This window comes from Telmatherina bonti (genome assembly GCF_933228915.1).
Source record: "Telmatherina bonti genome assembly, chromosome: 4".
NCBI classification, from domain to species: Eukaryota; Metazoa; Chordata; class Actinopteri; order Atheriniformes; family Telmatherinidae; genus Telmatherina; species Telmatherina bonti.
In genome coordinates this window covers 7,988,721-8,012,272 of record NC_136622.1, presented here as the reverse complement: position 1 = coordinate 8,012,272, position 23,552 = coordinate 7,988,721, and the positions used below count along the sequence as shown (strand labels likewise).

The window sequence follows — 23,552 nt, the reverse complement described above, 5'->3', positions numbered from 1 at the left end:
CAGTCAGATCTTCAGCCGTTATTACAAACGGGGTGTGTGTGGCGCAGTCGGACACCACACACACACCCGTCACAGAAAGAGCTGGAACAGACAGTCTGAGTCTGAATCCATCGTCCCGGAGACAGTCACATGACAGACTGCTACAAAGTCATCTCACCACACAGAAATGCAGTTTACATAACGATCATGTCTCGATCCAGACGTCCTGCTTCACTCTGCACCCGACAGTCTCGTCTTACTTCCAACCCTGACCCACCGTGACAAACGGCAGTTTCCACCAGGACGACCTGGAAATCACCTCTTTATTACCACGTCACCATGGTAACGTAATGCAACCGGCTCCGGAGCGATCTGCTGCGTTTCAGAGGAAATCCGGTGTGAAAAGTGGGTTTGTTCCTGATGATCAGAGAAATCCTGACTCTACTGAAACTGGAGGAATAAAAAGTCCGTCCTCAACAAGTCCATCATCGTCTCCAGACCCGATCCGGGGTCGGTGCTCCGATCTCCTGGAAGTTTCAGTCACGTTAAAACGTCCTGCTGTGGAACACAGCAGCTGTCGGAACAGCACCAGATCTACGAATCCATCCTGGTTGTCTTAGAACAGAGCTGGACACGCATGTCTAAGCGATCAGGTAGGAGCCGCCGACTGAATTATTTCCTGCATCGATGATGTTCCAGCTGCAACAAGTTATTTAACTCCAACTGACTTCATCTCCTAAACAAACGTAAGAAAATGCAACGATACGACTGTAGGCTCATACTGCTGGCAACAAGCAGACAAAACATCCATGAGCTGCAGAAACCAGTAAAACTGGAAGCCAGTTGGAAGATGGTGGGGAGTCGGGGCGTTTCCAGGAAGAAACGTGGTGGAAAATCATCTAGAATGACGTGATGCTGACATCAGATGGTTTAAAACAACGAGTCAGGCTCCATGAAGGTGAGTGTGTCGACCATCAGCTGTTGTCGCGATGAGAAGGAAAAATGCTTCTGATGCAACATTCAATAGATCTTCATGCAAAAATAACGCATTTAGAAAAAGGCTAAAAAGTTGATCTACAGGATTAACCCTTTAAGCACCAGCAGATCTCATGCAAACCACAAGTGTTATGTTTTATTCCCAATAACTCCTCAGAAAGAGCAGTGTGGAACCATACGGGGTAAACTGATGACAGCTTCCCTTTCAGCCAACTGGAGACGTTTTCCAGGCATTTTATATTCTACCTGGGGGTGTGTGTGTGTGTGTGTGTGTGTGTGTGTGTGTGTTATAATCCATGTAATCCTCTGTATGGTAAATCTACAACCAGTGATCCATGAAAACACAGTTATTTTCATCATAAAGATCCCCACCAGTGCTATGCCTACGTCAGCATGGTGAAGGAACGGTTGTGTAGCCGCTACTCAGCGAGGCTAACCAGGAAAAAAAGCTTCAGTTTCAACCATTAAGACTGGATTCTGGAGCTGGGGGAGTCATGTGGTCTGAGTCCAGACTGACCCACTTCCAGAGGGAGGGGGGCTTCAGGGTGGGAAGAGAGGCAAGTGTAGAGATACACTCATCAAGCCTTCTGTCCATGCCTGTGGGGGCAGTCTGGGTCTATAGTATGGGGGGGGGGCCTGCGACTGGTCAGGTCTCAGTTCAGGAACATAGTTTATGTGGGAGAGTTATTATTCCATCCCCCGATGGCACGGCCGTGTTCCAAGCAGACAGTGGCAGGATTCATGTGGTCAGATTGTGAAAGAGAGGTCCAGCGACCAGGAGGGATCACTCCACACATGGACTGGTCACAGAGTCCAGTCCTGAACCCTGATCAGGTTTAGATGTGCATGTTGGTGAAAAATGAAGCAACTCTAGATGGAGATAAAAATGTTCAGACTCTGCAGAAGGTCCATCAGAGCGGAGGAAGTGTCGGACGTCCTCACAGCAGCTCTTTGTCTCCATGGTAACGGTGTAAAGATGGAGCGCTGGGGCAGGTGGAGAATGTGATGCTGCCCGCGTCACATTACACGCAGGATGGGCGGTTACCATGGTTACTCACCTGAACATCTCCGTGAGCTCTCCTTTGAACAGTGCTACGACGACGGGGAAGCCGACACAGGCGGGGACCAGGTACAGCAGAGCGGGCTGTGGAAGGAGATCAGGGAGGAACTCATCAATAAAAACTCCACGCTGATCAGTTTTTATTTGCTGAATATTGATCATTAGGTTAGTCAACGGCTTCTTAAGCTCCAATTGTCTTATTGCTTTCTTCCCAAAACTAATAGATTCTTTATTTCCCTGTAATCCCAAACTGTAAAAAGCATCTTGGTATAAACATGAAGCTAATATTTACATTTAACTGTAAAATATATCTATCAGTACAGTATAGTGTAATATATATATATAACGCTGTTAAAAGTCTGCAGCAGTTCACTAAAAACTCCAGAAAAGCGTGAATCAACACGTTGGCCGTGTCTGAATGTCCACCCTAACCCTCATTCACTACATAGGACTACACTATAAACCACACTGCACAGCGAACTCGGACACGAGGTCGACTATTTTCGCCTCGTCACAGATCACATGACTACCAGCTGTTACCGCAGCAACCACCAAACGTCGTTCCAAATTTAATCCAAACTCCTGAAAAAGTTTTATTTTCTTACATTGTATTTTATTCTTTGTTGCATATTTATTCAACAAATAAGGATATAAAATTAAATTATTATAGTTTTTTTTAACCTGCTTTGACGTTTGTGTCACTTGGCGCAACTTTGAGCTGCTGCCTGCAATGCATTGTGGTCTACATTGACCCCTCTAGTGACCATCAATGCTCAATACTTTGCATTGTCGGTAATTTTGAGTGCACTCTTTTCTCTCTGGACATTTGGACACCCCTAGAAAAGGGCGTGAGCGCCATGTAGGGAATAAGGTGGGCATTCGGACACAACCTTTATCTGTTCAAAGCTTCATGAAGCTGAAGGTTTAAATACAGCGATAGTCGCACCAAAAGAATTGACAGTCATACGCAGATGGACAACAACATTTACAAGGTTTAGACCAGGTGTGTCCAAAGTCGGTCATCGAGGTCCGCTCTCATGCAGGTTTTCCATGTATCCCTGCTACAACACGCTTTCATTAAATGGATCCAACAGCCAATGAAGTTCTGCATAATGACTGATAGTTTGAGTCAGGTGTGTTGGAGCAGGGATATATGGAAAACCAGCGGGATTGTGGCCCTGGAGGACCAGAGCCGGACACGCCTGGCTTGGACCAAACCTGGATGGCATTAGCGGACAAGAGAGGGAAAAAAAAAAATCACGCCAGTCAGCCACTGGGTGGCGCTATGGCAAAGGTAATTACATTTTGGCATTTTATATGAAAACCGAAAGACACAAAGTTAATCATGATATGGTGCCAGACTCCCAGCCTGGCAAGCCAGACTGTACCAGCGTAGAGGTCTGGGGACTCACATCAACGCATTTCTAGGGCGGGACAAACAAGTGCAGAGTAAACCAATCAGAAAAATGGCGGATGTGACGATGGGAAGTGTTCAGTGGAGCGAACGCAACAGAAGAAAACAAACATGGCATGCAGTACAGAAGACATATATGACCTTTTGGTGTAAAAACCTGAGGCTACATGGTGTTACAGGCAACTCGGTGTTGCATTTATGGCAAAAAGAAACAAACTCCCGCCACGTCCGTACGCCATCTTGATCTGAGGAGACTCTTGTCTTGCGTCATCACCTATTCAAAACATTCAACCAATCAGAGTGACCGGTTTGTTTAAGACTGATGCGAATCTCTGTGAAGGAGAGGTACTCCAGACTGAGCCGCTCTGTACTGAATGTATAGAGCACTCCAGTCTGGCGTGCCAGACTCCTTGGATGATGCCCAAACTGTCTCAAATTGATTATTTTTTGTCTAAAAAGAAATGTTTCTAGATCTACGTAGCCAAATATGCTGAAGCAATTTTCCTTAACTTCTATGATGGTTTAGATCCAAAAGTTGCGAAAATTAGGCTCATAAAATTAGAAACCCAGAAATAAGAAATACTTTGTCAACATTTTGTTCTTTGACAATGTTAAGCGTATCGGAATAAGACGCTAAATATGGCAAAATACCTTTTAGCCAACAACATAACATAACAATCAGAGGAAATGTATGAACCCAGTGAGGAAGTGGACACGTGGCCACATATTGGAAAAACATTCAAATCTAGGGGGCGCTACAACGTTATCGTTTCGTGCGGCCCGGAGTCACATGACCTTTTTTCCCCTCAACCCCCCCCCCCCCCCAATGATCCTAATGTATCTCTGTTCTTATCTGTTATAAGGCGGCGCCGGTAAAACTGGCTGCGTGGCCGAAGCTTCAGCTTGGTTCTGGTGTTCTTCTTTTGTCATTAATGTTACGTGTCTGAATGTCAAACCTAGGACGAGCTGGCGTGAACTTTGAATTTCCTTTCGGGGATGAATAAAGTATCTTTGATTTGATTTGAAAATTTGGGAAACCTCCCTAAAAGAAAAAAAAATAAAAAAATAAAAATACCAGTTTGTCCTACAGAGCTAAGATTTGGACAATCCATCTCTAGAATCATGCCAAACATTTACTTAACTGCAACTTCCAGTCTACGGTGACGTCGTGCATTCTACTTTTTCAGAAGTATGCAAATGAGCACAAAGTATGCAAATTGCATTTGTAAAAGGAGTTAGCTTTGGTTTATGTTCATCAAATCATCAGTGTGCTGAAATTCTTCCTTAATTTAGTCATAAAACTATTAAAATATTTTCATTTCAACACAAAGTCTCACCACTCTAAACACACGTCTGGATCTTTTGTGAATATTTTCATGAATTTTCGAGCTAAACAATGCAAGAAACAGTAACTGGTTTATAATTTCTCTAATCTATCATGGAAGCTGTTCAAAATGATCCCCAGCATGACCGACACTGTCCAGACGCTGCTGCTTCGTCACACAACGCTCCCGCCGCCTCGTACCTGTGCGTGTTTGAAGGTGTGCATGACGAAGATGGTGAGGCCAAGGCCGAAAATGTATGCCAGGAAGCTGGAGTAGAAATACGTCCTGCTGTTCTTCTTCAGGCTGCAGCGAAAACACAGATCACACTGATCAATACAAACATCTAAAAAAAAAAGATGAGTTCTCAGTTTGAGGACAAAGGAGAGAGGACGAGGCGTTACCTGACGTCGAAGCGCAGCAGCAGGGCGATGAAAATGCCTGGGATGACTATGTCTCCCAGTCCCAGCATGGCAAAGTTACTGGCCTCCAGTCCTCTCTCCAGCAGGTCCTGAGGAAACACCACTGGAAGACAAATGTTACCATCATCAGCAGTATTTAGCTTTCTGCTATTTGTTTTCCATTTCCAGATCGCAGACTGGTCAGTTATAGTGGTAGGTTATCTGTTACGGCTACAAAGTTACACTAAACTCAGCTCAAGTTGAGATTTACATTTCAGTGATGACACCTTGTTGGTGTGGCTTGCTTGCTCTGTGTTGGTTCATGTGTTTCTTACACATTTAACTACTTGGGGTCTGAACTGTGGTTTGGACACCAATGCTGGGTAGAGTATTTTAGTTTCTCCTCATACTGCTACGTTAGATGTTAGCATACGTACGCCAACATCTTCTGGAGTGACGCTGCCCCCTACAGGGGGATCAAATCATTAAGAGTTTTAAACACTGTAAAATTAAATATTCATTCATTCATTCATTTTATAAACCACTTAATCCAATTCAGGGTCGCGGGGAAGCTGGAGCCTATCCCAGCTGGCTTTGGGCGAAAGGCAGGGTACACCCTGCCTTTTATCCATCGCAGATAAAAATAAAATAATCAGTCCAATTATTTTTTTCTTTTTTTTTGTGTAAAGTCTTGTTTACCTTTTATATGACCATGTGAGAAATAAAATAAATAATCCATCATTACTGGATTCCTGTTATCTAAAAAAAAAGAAAAATCAATAGTAAGCTGAACATTCATCGTGGACGCCGACCACCTAGCATGGAGCAGGGTGGACCCAGTGTGTGTCAAAACTGACACAATAACATTAAAATACAGTCTGATACACTTACATTTGATTGGGGCTTCAAATGACTTGGCAACCGTTACCATGACGTTGGTCCCAAACACCTAGAGACAGAGGTAGAACAGGTGAATAACAGGTACTGCTGGTACCGATCTCAGCTGTTAATCTCTGTTAGTTACCATTAATTAGGTCATAATAAACCTGATGAATCATATGTGAGGTTTTTTTTGGTCTATGTTGGAATAAAAAAGCTCCTGAGCAGGACAGCACACATCTGGACATGTTTTAGTTAAAACAAAAACAATTCAGGCTACGAATTGATTTAATGTAGTGAACATAAACAGCAAAATGATTAAGTTTAGACGTTAGATAAGTTATTCAGGTGTTATTTAGGCAAGGGGGACTTTTATTTTGAAAAGTTGAAATAAAAAAACAGCATTAGGAAATTCGTGTTAAATATTTATGAAAATATTCAACCATTCATATTTGGATTTGCAGTTTTTCAGGATGTATTTTAACACAATATTTATTATTTTATTTACACACACCGTCCACTTCATCCGATCCACCTGTTCACCTGCTTGTTAATATTCATCTGATCAGCCAATCACATGGCAGCAACTCTGTGCTTTTAATCATGTAGACATGATGAAGAAAACTGGCTAAAGTTCAAACTGAGCATCAGGATGATGAAGGAACGGGAGATTCTCATCATGATGTGGTGGAACGGGAGATTCTCATCATGATGTGGTGGAACGGGAGATTCTCATCATAATGAGGCGGAACGGGAGATTCTCATGGTGATGAGGTGGAACGGGAGATTCTCATGGTGATGATGTGGAACGGGAGATTCTCATCATAATGAGGCGGAACGGGAGATTCTCATGGTGATGAGGTGGAACGGGAGATTCTCATGGTGATGAGGTGGAACGGGAGATTCTCATCATGATGAGGTGGAACGGGAGATTCTCATGGTGATGAGGTGGAACGGGAGATTCTCATGGTGATGAGGTGGAACGGGAGATTCTCATGGTGATGTGGTGGAACGGGAGATTCTCATGATGATGAGGTGGAACGGGAGATTCTCATGGTGATGAGGTGGAACGGGAGATTCTCATGGTGATGAGGTGGAACGGGAGATTCTCATGGTGATGAGGTGGAACGGGAGATTCTCATGGTGATGAGGTGGAACGGGAGATTCTCATGGTGATGTGGTGGAACGGGAGATTCTCATGATGATGAGGTGGAACGGGAGATTCTCATGGTGATGTGGTGGAACGGGAGATTCTCATGATGATGAGGTGGAACGGGAGATTCTCATGGTGATGTGGTGGAACGGGAGATTCTCATGGTGATGAGGTGGAACGGGAGATTCTCATGGTGATGTGGTGGAACGGGAGATTCTCATGATGATGAGGTGGAACGGGAGATTCTCATGGTGATGAGGTGGAACGGGAGATTCTCATGGTGATGAGGTGGAACGGGAGATTCTCATGGTGATGAGGTGGAACGGGAGATTCTCATGGTGATGTGGTGGAACGGGAGATTCTCATGATGATGAGGTGGAACGGGAGATTCTCATGGTGATGAGGTGGAACGGGAGATTCTCATCATGATGAGGTGGAACGGGAGATTCTCATGATGATGAGGTGGAACGGGAGATTCTCATGGTGATGTGGTGGAACGGGAGATTCTCATGGTGATGTGGTGGAACGGGAGATTCTCATCATGATGAGGTGGAACGGGAGATTCTCATGGTGATGAGGTGGAACGGGAGATTCTCATGGTGATGAGGTGGAACGGGAGATTCTCATGGTGATGAGGTGGAACGGGAGATTCTCATCGTTTTCATTAGACTGCCATCAACCAGACCGATTAGCAGATCTTATTGATTAGTTTGATGAAGGATTGGTTCAGGTGGATCAGTGGGTTCAGATCTATACATCTGAGCTGCAGCAGCTTTGACTTTTCTCACCCAGAAAACGTCGTAGACGAAAAGCCCCCCCAGCAGGATGCAGCCGGTGCTGACATTGTTCAGGTGGAGCAGCTCCACCCCGTTCAAGGCGAAGGCCAGACCAAACAGGTTGTTGGCAATCCAGTGCTGTGATGTCACAACAAACATACAGGTTATTGACTGGTTGATGTCATCATATTCATTTATATTAAAAGTAGAAGAAGCGTCAAACTTACAGTAAATAAATACTATAAAACTCACTTAAGCTGAAAACAACTGACCTATTTCATCTTATATTCATCCTTTTACCCTCCATTAATTGCTCTTGACATTTATAGATATGATAGGAAACAAAATAAGTTGGAAGAAAAATGAAATTGAGATAAAAAAAAAATTATGAAGCAAAACCAGATTTATTAAAACCAAATTTCTTATTAAAAAAAAAAAAAAAAAAAAAAAAAACGGAAAAAAAGAGCAAAATTCAAAGAAAAAGCTTAAAAACAACTCAATAGAAATATTAAAAAATTTAACCCAAATAAACAACTTTATCAACACACAGATAAGCTCAAATGTAAATATTAACAGTTGTTTAAATGTGTCATTTATTTTGTTTTTACTGCATTCATAACGTTAAGCCGTCTGTTCGTACAATCATTAAAAAACCACAGATGCATATTCTTTGCAGCTGGACACATCTGGGCGGTGACCTACCTTCTTCAGCAGGTACCAGACCCCCACCACGCTGCTGATCAGCAGACACACCAGGTTCTTGGTGTCAAACTCATAATTGACGATTTCTGCAAAGAGACGGAGACGCTGGAGTTTAGTTTCATACTTTCAGTTTTAAAAAATAATTTCAGTCAGCTGACAAGTCAGAATTTTATTTTCCTTTTCAGAAAGCAAAACATTAACATAAAAAAGTGCTGCTTAACAATTTGCAAGTTGTTTAAATGAAAATGGAGACAAGCAGCAGACAAACAACTGGAAACGGGGATGTGATGCTTTCAGTCCCCATTGGGAGAGCTGTGTATCCAGCTGGAGTTTAACCTCTTCACCACGAGGCATTTTAATCTCCCTCCTGTCCAACATGACCCAAACAATTACACCTAAAATAAATTAAGATACGTCTTACAGGCCTGTGTGTGTCCTTCGTCTCTACAGAAAGCGGAGATGTGAGGTTACAACACGTGTCAGAATCAAGACGTGTTACTGTGTCAGTAAACTTCCATTTTATTCTCTGCCTAAGAGAAGCCTACATTTAGAGTCAAATAGCAGCACAACTCATCTGGAAATCATCAAGTACTAATGTCTGATTAGTAATTGTGTAAAACTAGAAGGTAAAAATGGGAACCTGTGTGTGTGTGTGTTTACAGATATTTTAACATGCGCAAGTCCAGTAGGAACCACATAAACAGACGTCAAATGACACGTCAAAGTACCAAAGTGGAAAACTCAAATTTTACTGATAAAAATCTTTTCATGAGTGACACCTCGATCAACCAATCAGAGTCCATATAATAAAAGTCTTTTCCTAAATAGGACCGTCGTGACACTTCTTCAAACAGAAGCAGACATAAAAACACATAAAAGTCGTCAGAACTGGAATAAAATCTGTCATCAAAAGACACCAAGACACCAAAAACACCAAAAAACACCAAAAGACACCAAAAAAAGACCAAAAGACAGACATTGAGTTTTTGTCCCAGTGATGAGGTCACTGCGATGACCTTTGGAGTCGACAGTCTTTGCTCTGATGCGACACATCAATTGGTTTGCGTAAAGTGCAGAGACGATCAGAAGCGCCGTCGCCACATGTTCCTCACATTCCCGTGTAACTGCATCGTGTTTGAACTGTGTTTGCTTTGGATGCCTTTTAGCAGAGCTCCTCGCCATGTCGCCTCGCTGCATGTTGGGATGGTAGCTTCCTGGTGTGTGTAAAGATCCTTCCATTTAGCTGAAGTTGGACTAATTCAGCTCCAGAACTGGAACCAAACTCATCAACACCTCCTGCACAAACTATGTGAACATTCTCACCTTCTTTGGACTCTCCGGAGCCCTGAGTGAAGAGCAGCTGGTACTGCTTGTTGGGGAGGGAGGCTGGAAAGATCCTGCACATGAGAGGGCTGACAGAGGAAACGGGTCAGTGTGACGAACCGTAATCTTGTTTTCAACAGTCTGACATGGGAGCTGCGTTACCTCATGGTGTGGGACAGCGCCAGCACGCCCAGGGCGAAGAAGTAGACCGACAGCAGCAGGTTGATGTACTCTTGAGAAAAAATCTGCACCAAAACAAAAAGCCAGTGATGAACAAACCTTCAATGGGGAAATGCATCCATTTAGCACCACATGAGGGCCCTGCAGGAGGGACCGAGAGACCCCGACTCACCTTGAAGAAAAGGTAGAGGCCAAAGAGCGTGCAGCTGGCGATGATGGGGAAGCGGGCGGCGTCCCGACTGGTGATTGTCTCCGGCATGTCGGCAGCATTCTGAGAAAACACAACGGAAAAGAGGAGATGATGAAGCCCAGACTGGTTTCATTGAAACATTAATACAAGTCCACTTCAACAGAGCTGCTGGGATCCTGGTGAAACGTAAAGCCGAATGCTGGATTTTCCACCGGTGAAAGGTGTGGACCAGTTCTCCTGTTCCACCATGCTGCTGTGATGATGCAGGACGTGGTCCAGCATGGTGGAACCTGCAAGGTCTTCCCTGAAAGAGACGTTGTCTGGATGGGAGCAGATGTTTCAGCATTGATGGAGCTTCCCAGATGTGGAAGCTGCCCACGCCATCGGCACTAATGCAACCCCATCCCATCAGAGATGCAGGCTGATAACAAGCTGGATGCTCCCTCTCCTCTTTAGTCTGCAGGACACGCCGTCCATGCTGTCCACTAACTATTCCACATCTTCATCCAGGTTTCCACTCAGAACATTTTAGATGAGCTTTGGTCCAGAGAAGACGGCGTGTTTCTGGATCCTCTCCACATATGATGGAGCTTTAACCTGCATGTGTGGATGTCTTCCCCAGTCCATGCACTGGTTTCCAGTAAAGAGGGGTGAGGGAATCCAGGTCCTCAGTATATTTTCTGTGTTTCCCTGCTCCAACACACCTGATTCTAACCAAATGGCTCCAACAGATTATCCACTTCTGCACAGCCACTTAATTTGAAGCAGGTGTGTTGGAGCAGGGAAACATGCAAAACCTGCAGATTGGGGTCCTGGTGGACCAGAGTTCTCCATCCCTGCACCAGAGAATCGTGATGACTTTTAATCCAAAACGAGGACCCAAAAAGGCCGGTTGTCAGTGTCAGGTTGGGCCCGCGTAGCGGAGGCAGGTGGACTGCGTGTCGGTACGCGAGCGTAAGGTCTGCAGATGGCAGCAGGGCTGCATCCGCTTCAATTCCAGCAAGCATGTCCTCTTTTAGGCATTAATTCAGCCACTGACACACATCCAGAAACACATAACCACACCGGAGTACTTCCACGTGGCTGTGTTCATTTAGCCGGGATGCATGTAAAGTCCTAAGAGGTCAGTAGCCACGGCGTAGCCGACCTGCCTGATGCCGTCGCTGTGAGAGTATAAACCAGCATTAAGATCACCAGTGTTCAGCTTGACATTTAGCCTGGTCCCAATCACACAGATTCCTCCTGGTTCTCTGAATCTTTTAATGAATACAAAGGGGGTTAATTTCTTTATAATTAACATTTTTTCTCATTTGTTTGTCTCAAACTGCTGAACCTCTGTTCATCTTTACATCTGAGACTGAAATGCTCCTTTTATACTAAGTGATGTTACTGACGTTGCCAGTTAACTACTACTGTAGTAGTGGCAACAGTAGCACTACTTTCTACTGTAGTCAATAAACCGGATTAAATGTGAAATGCTCTTGTAGTCGTTTTTATTTTACTACTTTTCTTTCTTCTACCCCTTATTCCTCTTGTGGATTGCAGAGAAGCTGGAGCCCATCCCAGCCGTTACAGATGCTCCATCACAGCTCCTACTTCCATAAAATGGTTAAAATAGGTCAGTTTCAACATGTAATATGTTGTGCATGTTCTATCAGGAATAAAATATGGGCTGATGAAAATTGGAAGTTATTGCATTGTGGTTTTAATTACATTTCACGCATTGTGGTAGTAAAATTAATGCATGAACATAATTTTCTTTGAAGTTTAACAACAGTTGAATAAAGCTTTGTTGTTCTGCTGCTGCCAGATTATCTCCATCATATCTGAAGGTTTTGAAGCATAACCGTTCACTTTTATAGATTTTATATCTCCGCTGTTTGCAAGCATCTGATCCCTGCAAACACTTGTCTCCAGCCATAAAGTTACTCTGAACTCAGATTCTGAACTGAGCAACACTGTGTTAACCCTATTTTGCAGCATGAAGCTGTTCTGAGTCTTTATGTTGAGTAAAAAACTAGAGGATGAGCAGCGGAGGCGAAGAAGCCTCTGGCTGAACACACGAAGAAGCTGTGCAGTGTTGTTTGTTGTAGAAAGTTCTCTCACGCCACAACACACAACAAATAGTGATGTCATCAAATAAACTGTTTTAATCATATTTGTAGTTTTGTACCATCACTAATCAGCTGTGTCGCTATGACAACACACGGCACACACTGGCAAAGGATCCAGTTTACAAAGTGTGTGTTTAGTCCTGAGGTTTGAGCTGCTTTAGCAGAGAAGATGAAGTCGTCACCTCCATCTATATTCTCCTCCCATGAGACACAAACTGGGACAGCAGAGAGGAAGATGAAGAGGAGGAAGATGAAGAGGAGGAGCTGTCACAGCGACTCCGCTCTGATCGTTCCTCTGCATCATCTCATCGTTTACAGCAGAGAGTGTGTTTCCTGCTGGTGGAATGGGATTAACTGACCAGTTTGAGTTGACGTTTAACTGGAGCTGAAGACACTGGGTATTCAAATCAATTCAACTTCATTTATATAGCGTCAAATCACGGCAATGCCATCTCAAGACGCTTTACAGACTGGGAAAAAAAACATGATGAAAGCCAATTTATAACAGCCTATATAAGGAAATCAACAGATTGAGTTGAGTCCAACTCAATCTCCCATCCTGAGCAAGCACACTGGCGACAGTGGGAAGGAAAAAACTCCCTTTTAACAGGAAGGAAACCTCCGGCAGAACCCGGCTCAAGGACAGGCAGCCATCTGCCTGTGCTGCGTGGGGGGAAGAGGACAGAAAGACAACAGGGTACTTATCCAGAAACCAGTCCGAGCAGCTGTTAGTTGTGTTACACCACACACACAAACACAAGCTGCTCACACAGTCAGTAAACAGAAGCACACCTTTTACGTTAGTTAAGACTGGTCTACATCAACAACAACCCACAGACCAGGTTCATGAACTCAGCAATAAACCATCCGCACCAAACTGATGAAAACAATCCGACCTCGACTCGTCATCCATTTAAATGTCAGATCAAAACATAGAATGTATAAAAATATGGACTGAGCCTCTGTGACGTCACCCGTAGGTTTCTGAAGAGCTGAATTGAAGCTCGGTGGGCGGTTCCTACCATTGTCATCTTGGCAGAGGCATGCACGTTGTCTCACCCGGAAAATACAAATATGGGCAAAGAGGTGGAGCTAGGAGGGGGGCTGTGAGCGTCATGGTGGATTATTGACATCGAGCGAACTCCGAGCTTTCTGTAGCTAAGAGCTAACCGGAGCTAACCAGCTGATGAAGGTAAGCGGGCTAAAGCTAAGTCACGTTGTTAACCGGTTAAAACTGCGGTTGTTCTACGTTCGTCTTACTTGAAGCGGGAGATCGGGTACCTGTCAATCAAAAGGACATGCCCCTAAATATGCCAAATTTTGAGATTAAATCACTTTTAAACGGGCGAGTTAGAAAAAAATTCACTCCCCCCACAGTTGTCATGAAGGTAAACCTGACCTATTAAACCTAAAATGGATTTTTGAAACAGGCTGTAAACATGTTTTTTTCTGTTGTAAACATGTATATTTCTGCTGTGAAGTTGGCCTTTTTAACATGGGAGTCTATGGGGATTTGCTCTGTTTTGCAGCCCCTAGTGGATGACGGGGGAACTGCATTTTTCTGCACAGGCTTCACTTTTAACTGGCGAAGGCTCCGTCCATCTTTCATATATGGTCTATGGACCAAACGCACAACTTCCACATTTAAATGTAAATATAAGCGAGGACAGTAATTGTGGGCACAACGCTCCCGACACGTTTCAGTCGGATTTAGAACAGAAACTGCAATTTTACGAGTTTGTAATGACCTTTATATACTTAAACAAGCAAAATTGTCTATCTTTGACCTCAGAAAACAAGAATCTGGAATCCAGCTCCTCTTACATATGGAGTTCCCCAAGGCGCTGTTTTGGGAGCAATCTAACATTTACATGCTCCCTTTAGGCTCTTCATCAGGAAAATGTGGCAGAACTGCCAGCAGGATGGATGAAAATTCATCTTTACGCCTTCAGTTTGTGGAAATTATTAAACATAACTATTTTTATCCTTAAGTAGCTAAATTGGGACCAGACAGGCTCCAGACGGTTTGTTGTTAGATAACTTGTCAACATGTACTGGCTAAACTGAAAAGTGCAGCCGTGTCCGTTCATGCAGAAAGCTGCGGATGGGTGGAGCAGTCCAGCTTGTTACATCCTCCACGAGAAGAAACAACTTTGTTCTCATTCTCAAGGCCACAAGAACAAGAAAAACTCTTCACCCGGGCCATTCATTATTCATGAGAAGCATCGTCTGCAACGGACAGGGATCATGGCTCGCAGCAAGTTCTGGTTTTATGTGCACCCTGTTGGTTCATATTTGAACAAGAAACTTTATGTGCAGCAGGGCAGGTTGCACCTGGCTGCATTCATGTGTTTTATTGCCTCATGTTGTAAAAATGTTTGTACTTTCTCACCACCTCAATCAGCCATTTCACCAGAACAATCCGTTTAACCTGGATCAGAAAAAATGTGGGAGTGGCAACGTTCTGCTTCACGTTTGTCCGTATTAATGAAAATGAATGAAAAATACTTTATTAATCCCCAAAGGGAAATTCAATTTAACCACGCCCACCTCGAATGTCCAACCAATCACACAATACTTATCGGAGCCCCACAAGAAAAACAGTTCTGCCAGCTCAATATGTTGAGAACAAGCGGCAACCTCCGTCGGTTAAAAGTGAAGCCTATGCAGAAGTGCCAAAAACTGCTGTTCCCCCGTCATCCACTAGGGGCTGCAAAACAGAGCAAATCCCCATAGACTCCCATGTTAAAAAGACCAACTTCACAGCAGAAATATACATGTTTACAGCAGAAATAAACATGTTTATAGCCTGGTACAAAAATCCATTTTCGGTTTAATAGGTCAGGTTTACCTTCATGACAACCGTGGGGGGAGTGAATTTTTTTTCTAACTCACCCGTTTAAAAGTGATTTAATCTCAAAATTTGGCATATTTAGGGGCGTGTCCTCTCAGCTCCACCTCTTTGCCCATATTTGTATTTTCCGGACGAGATGACACGCACGACGCTGCGAAGATGGTGACGGTAGGAACCGCCCACCGAGCTTCAATTCAGCTCTTCAGAAACCTATGGGTGACGTCACAGAGGCTCCGCCCATCTTTCTACATACAGTCTATGGACGAGAACTGTCTTTTATCACGTCTGCGAAAACAAATTCACGTCATTTTTAGGGCCGGGGAATCTAATCAAATCTGGATTTTCTTTGCTTCACAATATTAAAATCAATATTTTTGTCAAAAAAAAAAAGTTTTTAAAATAAAAATAATGCATTATAATTTTTTTTGTCATTTTTCTTGTTTTTATTGATCTTTTTACTTGTCTTTTTGGGTATTATAGCAGCAGAATGAAAGTCTGGCCACTTTGTTTTTTCCTCATTGAAATGAAGAAAAATGACAAGCAAAAAATGTTTTGTACATGTCGCAATTTAAATCAAATCAACCCGAATAATTTCTCAGTTCTCTCTAGCTTATAAAAGAATGAAGTTACTTGGGAAATTCACACCTTTTGTTACTGAACTGTAATGATTATCAATTAAAAATCTGCTTGAATAGAGAATCGACTGAATCGAATAGTCACCCCAAAGATCGATTTGTCGTTAGATTCACAGCCCTAGCCATTTTCTTTTTGACACCTCGAGAACGATAAAGAAGTTCTTGCTTCTCGTGGAGGATGCCGCAGCTGAGGTGTGGATGTTGTGTTGGTGCTGTGAACAGGCAGTGTGCTCTGATACTCACTCTGAACCCAGAATCGTAATCATTTTCTCCGAGCTCCTACAGACAGACAGACAGGATGGATGGATGGATAGACAGATGTGCACAGACAGACAGGAAGAAAAAGTGATCAGATCGGGCTACAAAGAGGACGACAGGAAGCAGGACCCAAAAGCAACAACCAACCAGCTGGGAGCCAGTTGCAGAAAACACACCATCATCATCATCATCATCATCAAGGGTTAAAGTTGTTTATTTTAAGACGAAGGCCGAGAGGAGAGGAAGAGTGAGGAAGACTTGTGCTAAAGTTCATGAGTCGGATTCAGACACAAACATGTCTGAACACAGTGGGCCAATCACGTCTGTACGAATGCAGTGGTTCCCAACCGGTTTCCCTGACGACCCCCGTGTTGAAACCATGTTTGGCTTGAAGCTTTAATTCGCTGCTTCTGACTAAAATTATGTTTTCTGGCTTCCGTTAAAACTAAATTTAAGGCAGCTGCTAACATGTAACTATGTTTTCTTCATAATAAGGTAGAGCTGCTCAATTATGACAAAAATTATAATCAGGATTATTTTGACTGAAATTGAGATCTCGATTATTTAACCCAATTATCCAGTATTTATAAACAACGCTGCGCGTCGTGGTGTTCTAGACTCCATGTCGTACATTATAACCGTCTAATGGACGGTTCCGAGTTGTTAACTCTGCTTTTACCGCTTATATAGGAACTATTTTACGTTGGCCTGGATGTACGTTTTATGCCAAACAACCGCTGTCAGGCTGCAGCGCGTTTCTCTCATTCACCTGTTAAAAGACGGCTGATCTGAACCAGCTGGGTAACACGTTGCTATGGTAACGCCCCGTAACGGAGGGACATTACAGTGTTTAACTGGCCGAACTATGTATAGGAAAATAATGCAGCCAGTTGTCACTGACAACGGTATAAACTATGTTTAGGTGAACTTCCACAATCTACTGCAGTTATTCTACATTGACCTGCAGCCGGAGCCGACTGAGACGGCTACCTGGGAGTGCTTTAGGACGGGAGAGGCTCCCACTGCTCCTTCCTTACAGTAACTGCAGAACAATATGTGCCTTCAAGTCAGTCGCCAAAACACCAGAAAAATCTCTAATAACTCCAGTAAAAGCTGCTAGATTTGTCGCTTTTAACAAAAAAAAAGTCTCCAGATTTAGCGAGAAAGTCTCCAAGTTGGCGACAGTGTCTGAATGAAAGCAAAGCGATTAGCAGCTGAAGACAACAGGAGAGGAAACTGCAGAGAGAAAAATAATCACACCCTTTTATTTTTATGATCGATGAAAACCCAGATCGTAATTGAGATTAAAATTCGATTCATCCCCCCCGCTCTATAAGGACGAATCATCTGCGCTGCACTCCTCAGACACGTCTCATTAATGAAACGGTGCAAAGTTTGTGAATGAAACATGAACGACCCCCTGTGGGGGGGAGGCTGTAGAACTACTACAGTATGATAGTGGATTCAATACTGTATGTAAATTCACAGACATCCACTCAGTGCAGCCACTGACATATGACTCTATAGCTGAAATAATCCCACGTTTACACGCGAGATAAATCAGGATACAGTTTCAGTCAGACCTGATCTTGACGTCTGACTTACTAGAAACAGTAGAAGAAGAAACATCTCCTGTGAAAACAAGCTGTGTGTGAATCTTTTCTGCCGTCTTATCAATGTTAATGTCTGCCGTTCATCATTTTAAACCTTTTTAAAACAAACCACAAGCAGTGTATTTGTATCAAACATGGATCAGCTGGTTTTGGTACGGCCCTGTCGTCCATCACAGTAACTTTTCCCCCAAAATTAACTTTGAATAACGTGAACAATGCAACACAAGCCGCATGGCTGATGAAACAGGCCTGCACAGTCAGGAAATAAAACGCAAACATGGCCATATGTTACATGCACACTAACAGGAACAGCAACAGGCATGACCCGGTCCTCTCTATGGGAATGAAACTGGGACCCAAATGAGGATGATCGAATCAGAATCTGACCAACTGGGATAGTTTCAAGCCTTTTAATGAGATCCGTCTTTTAATCTCAACTACTGATCATTAAGATGTTTTTATCCAAAAAAAAAAATAAAAAAAATCTGACACAATTCAACAACAAAGATTATGGGTGGGAAAATCAAATAGAAAAATCGAAAATCTCTATTTTTTTGCTTCACAGTTTTAAAATCGATTCTTTTTGTTAAAAAAAAATCTTTTTTTTCTAAATAAATCAAATTAATCCACTATAAATTTGTTGTCATTTTTACCGTTTTTATGGATCTTTTTACTTGTTTTCTTCAACATTATAGCATAAATGATTATCTGGCTACTGAGCTACACACACACCTGACGCTGTAATTATGTGTGGAAGCAGAAGGTTTTTCACGCGCAGCATCTGTATCGCCTACAACGGGGCTGTCTACAGCATCTGTATCGCCTACAACGGGGCTGTCTACAGCATCTGTATCGCCTACAACAGGGCTGTCTACAGCATCTGTATCGCCTACAACGGGGCTGTCTACAGCATCTGTATCGCCTACAACGGGGCTGTCTACAGCATCTGTATCGCCTACAACGGGGCTGTCTACGGCCTGTATCGCCTACAACGGGGCTGTCTACGGCCTGTATCGCCTACAACGGGGCTGTCTACGGCCTGTATCGCCTACAACGGGGCTGTCTACAGCATCTGTATCGCCTACAACGGGGCTGTCTACAGCATCTGTATCGCCTACAACGGGGCTGTCTACAGCATCTGTATCGCCTACAACGGGGCTGTCTACAGCATCTGTATCGCCTACAACGGGGCTGTCTACAGCATCTGTATCGCCTACAACGGGGCTGTCTACAGCATCTGTATCGCCTACAACGGGGCTGTCTACAGCATCTGTATCGCCTACAACGGGGCTGTCTACAGCATCTGTATCGCCTACAACGGGGCTGTCTACAGCATCTGTATCGCCTACAACGGGGCTGTCTACAGCATCTGTATCGCCTACAACGGGGCTGTCTACAGCATCTGTATCGCCTACAACGGGGCTGTCTACAGCATCTGTATCGCCTACAACGGGGCTGTCTACAGCATCTGTATCGCCTACAACGGGGCTGTCTACAGCATCTGTATCGCCTACAACGGGGCTGTCTACAGCATCTGTATCGCCTACAACGGGGCTGTCTACAGCATCTGTATCGCCTACAACGGGGCTGTCTACAGCATCTGTATCGCCTACAACGGGGCTGTCTACAGCATCTGTATCGCCTACAACGGGGCTGTCTACAGCATCTGTATCGCCTACAACGGGGCTGTCTACAGCGCCTGTATCGCCTACAACGGGGCTGTCTACAGCATCTGTATCGCCTACAACGGGGCTGTCTACAGCGCCTGTATCGCCTACAACGGGGCTGTCTACAGCATCTGTATCGCCTACAACGGGGCTGTCTACAGCATCTGTATCGCCTACAACGGGGCTGTCTACAGCATCTGTATCGCCTACAACAGGGCTGTCTACAGCATCTGTATCGCCTACAACGGGGCTGTCTACAGCGCCTGTATCGCCTACAACTTGACCCAAATCCATAAATATGTTGACAAGAAGCAGCTGGATCTGTGTTGGAGGAAGGAAACAACAAAAACCAGCCGGATACCGGCCCTCTAGGACTGGAGTTGGACAACCCTGACCTCCAGCTGCTACTGCACATGTGAGGAAAGCCCCAAAAAACACCTGGTGCTGCTTCTTTGTCCTCAGGACGGCTTCATGTAACCTGGAGGATATTTTAACAAACAATGCTGCGCGCGTGTGTGTGTGTGTGTGTGTGTGTGTGTGTGTGTGTGTGTGTGTGTGTGTGTGTGTGTGTGTGTGAGACCCTCAGAATGACATGTGTCCAGCTGAAAGTCTGACGGCAGGTAAACAACGCGGACTGATATGTAAACAAACAACCTGGGACGCTTTCATCACACCAGCAGTGAACATGGCGGAAAACACGTCTGTTTTCTTGTTTTATAAAAAATAGTTGCCTCAAAAGTATTAAGACCGGTTTAGATGCAGAACGCTTGCTTACTACTGTAGTACTACTTAACAGTCATTTACTACAGTCGCACTACTAACAGTCATTTACTACAGTCGCACTACTAACAGTCATTTACTACAGTCGCACTACTAACAGTCATTTACTACAGTCGCACTACTAACAGTCATTTACTACAGTCGCACTACTAACAGTCATTTACTACAGTCGTACTACTAACAGTCATTTACTACAGTCGTACTACTAACAGTCATTTACTACAGTCGTACTGCTAACAGTCATTTACTACAGTCGTACTACTAACAGTCATTTACTACAGTCGCACTACTAACAGTCATTTACTACAGTCGTACTACTAACAGTCATTTACTACAGTCGTACTACTAACAGTCATTTACTACAGTCGTACTACTAACAGTCATTTACTACAGTCGTACTACTAACAGTCATTTACTACAGTCGTACTACTAACAGTCATTTACTACAGTCGTACTACTAACAGTCATTTACTACAGTCGTACTACTAACAGTCATTTACTACAGTCGTACTACTAACAGTCATTTACTACAGTCGTACTACTAACAGTCATTTACTACAGTCGTACTACTAACAGTCATGTACTACAGTCGTACTACTAACAGTCATGTACTACAGTCGTACTACTAACAGTCATGTACTACAGTAGTACTACTAACAGTCATTTACTACAGTAGTACTACTAACAGTCATTTACTACAGTAGTACTATTAACAGTCATTTACTACAGTAGTACTACTAACAGTCATGTACTACAGTCGTACTACTAACAGTCATGTACTACAGTCGTACTACTAACAGTCATGTACTACAGTCGTACTACTAACAGTCATGTACTACAGTCGTACTACTAACAGTCATGTACTACAGTCGTACTACTAACAGTCATGTACTACAGTCGTACTACTAACAGTCATGTACTACAGTCGTACTACTAACAGTCATGTACTGCAGTAGTACTATTAACAGTCATGTACTACAGTCGTACTACTAACAGTCATTTACTACAGTCGTACTACTTAACAGTCATTTACTACAGTAGTACTACTAACAGTTATTTACTACAGTTGTACTACTTAACAGTCATTTACTACAGTCGTACTACTTAACAGTCATTTACTACAGTAGTACTACTAACAGTTATTTACTACAGTTGTACTACTTAACAGTCATTTACTACAGTCGTACTACTCATTTACTACAGTCGTACTACTCATTTACTACAGTCGTACTACTAACAGTCATGTACTACAGTAGTACTACTAACAGTCATTTACTACAGTAGTACTACTTAACAGTCATTTACTACAGTCGTACTACTCATTTACTACAGTCGTACTACTAACAGTCATTTACTACAGTAGTACTACTAACAGTCATTTACTACAGTAGTACTACAAACAGTCATTTACTACAGTAGTACTACTAACAGTCATGTACTACAGTAGTACTACTAACAGTCATTTACTACAGTAGTACTACTAACAGTCATTTACTACAGTAGTACTACAAACAGTCATTTACTACAGTAGTACTACTAACAGTCATGTACTACACCAGACATGAAGGTCAGATGCAGCAGACTAAGTGTATGTCTGGTCAGTATTTTGAGTTTTTGAAGATTATTTCTAAATGAAAGATAATATCACTCAGTGTTATGGATCAGGCCTACAGATGGGAAAAACATATTTCAGAGTAAAAGTGTAATAGTACTACACTGTTAAATTTAGTCTGGTAAGAAGCTAAATAAGTCTTAATGTAGAACCTTTTCTGTTTTTAACCCTTTCATGCATAGTGTCCCTGCAGTGGACACCTATTTACAAGCTTTTTCTGCATATTCATGAATGAGGAGGGTATTTTTGTAAATAAACCATTTCAGTGGATGTTAGTGAGTTATCCAATACGTTTCCACTTATTGGAGAATAAATAAATATATGATACAACATAATGTAATTACGCAACTTTGTCTTTGTGATAAATAGGAAGAGAAAATGATCCAGCTACATTTTATAGAAGATTTACACAATTTAATTATGATTACATGTTTTTCTATAACTATTTTGTAGAGTACATTAAAATAAATAATACAAAATAGTAAATATCACTAACAAAAAAAAGTATTGCATATTTGTAGTTAAAATACTTTATTTAAAAAAATGTTGCATTGTTTTTATTATTAATTCATGAATGAAATTAAGTTTATCTATTTACTTTTCAGTGTTATTTTTAATGTCTAGCAATGAGGCTAGAAGTTCATAAAAGTGTCTCCATTGAACTTTGAACGTGGATTTGATGTAGAACTTGCTGTTTTTTGTCATTTCTGTGCTATAAAACTATTAATCTACATATTATTTTATAGACATGTAAGTATAACATATTTTGTCTCATATTTGCATAAAGGGAGAACCACCACTTATTTTGTTCCACTTGAAGCTCTGTTTACAGGTATCCTTCCGCCTCTAAATGTTCCCCGTTTAACCAGTTTAAACACACATTTGCTGAATTTAACATCAACACTGTCGTTTCCCAGTTATTTTGTTTTTTAAATGTGATTTTAATGTGATTTAAAACTCGCTCCGTGTCACGTAACGAGCGGATAGCTGAGCCGGCTAACCGGTGGATGCTAGCGGCTACCGAGACCCCTGAAACTCCGGTCTGTTTTTACTAATTTACCTTGGATTTGGAGCAATTCACGGACCGCAGGGCTCCGAAGAAGATGGGCAGGAGCGCCATGAAGACCAGACTACCGTATGCCAGCGCCGTGCCCTCTGCAGTGGCCACGAATTTAGCCGTGGCGTTCAGCACCGCGGTCCCGTTGGAGTCCGTGGCGTTCAGGGCGTCCAGGACGGCAGCAGCGGCCTCCGGAGCCGAGGCCGGGGCTTGTTCTGCCTCAGACATGCTTGTTTAAAGAGGGGGGTTCAGAGGGCTGCTGAGGCTGTGGTAGGAGACTGACAGGCGGGTGGAAAAGGAAGCTGCGTGGTGCTCATTCATCTACCAGGTGCTGCTGGAGTCTCCGTAAGGCCACGTTTCCTAAAGCACTGCGCAGAGAGGTGCCGATGAGAAGAGGCCTCACTCTGATACATTCCCGAGTTCTGAGAACACTTTGGAAGTTTAGACCACTGTTTTTCAACCTTATTTGAGCCAAGGGACACCTTTTTTCACTGAAAACTCACAAGGCACACCAGAAACCGATTTCTTTTTAAAGGCCATATTATTAATATAAAGTCATCTTGTGTGTCTTGAATACAAAAGAGGAT

At 43.0% G+C, this 23,552-nt stretch overlaps 1 protein-coding gene across 2 annotated transcripts in view; it reads right to left on the bottom strand.

Annotated features, from left to right (window-relative positions):
• hm13 (histocompatibility (minor) 13) overlaps positions 1–23,330 on the bottom strand; it is a 29,721-nt gene extending 6,391 nt beyond the window's left edge. The window contains exons 1-11 of one of the 2 annotated variants that reach the window (XM_079239070.1): positions 22,969–23,330; positions 16,222–16,257; positions 10,358–10,456; positions 10,168–10,250; positions 10,006–10,094; positions 8,683–8,768; positions 7,993–8,118; positions 6,064–6,121; positions 5,176–5,296; positions 4,975–5,077; positions 2,034–2,119 (exon numbers count right to left, since the gene is read on the bottom strand). In XM_079239070.1, coding sequence (XP_079095196.1) covers positions 2,034–2,119; positions 4,975–5,077; positions 5,176–5,296; positions 6,064–6,121; positions 7,993–8,118; positions 8,683–8,768; positions 10,006–10,094; positions 10,168–10,250; positions 10,358–10,456; positions 16,222–16,257; positions 22,969–23,193 — 1,112 coding nt within the window. In that variant the 5' untranslated portion in view covers positions 23,194–23,330. The remainder of the gene's footprint in view (positions 1–2,033; positions 2,120–4,974; positions 5,078–5,175; positions 5,297–6,063; positions 6,122–7,992; positions 8,119–8,682; positions 8,769–10,005; positions 10,095–10,167; positions 10,251–10,357; positions 10,457–16,221; positions 16,258–22,968) is intronic. The other variant, XM_079239071.1, reaches the window with a different exon arrangement.
• Positions 23,331–23,552: the final 222 nt, after the last annotated feature.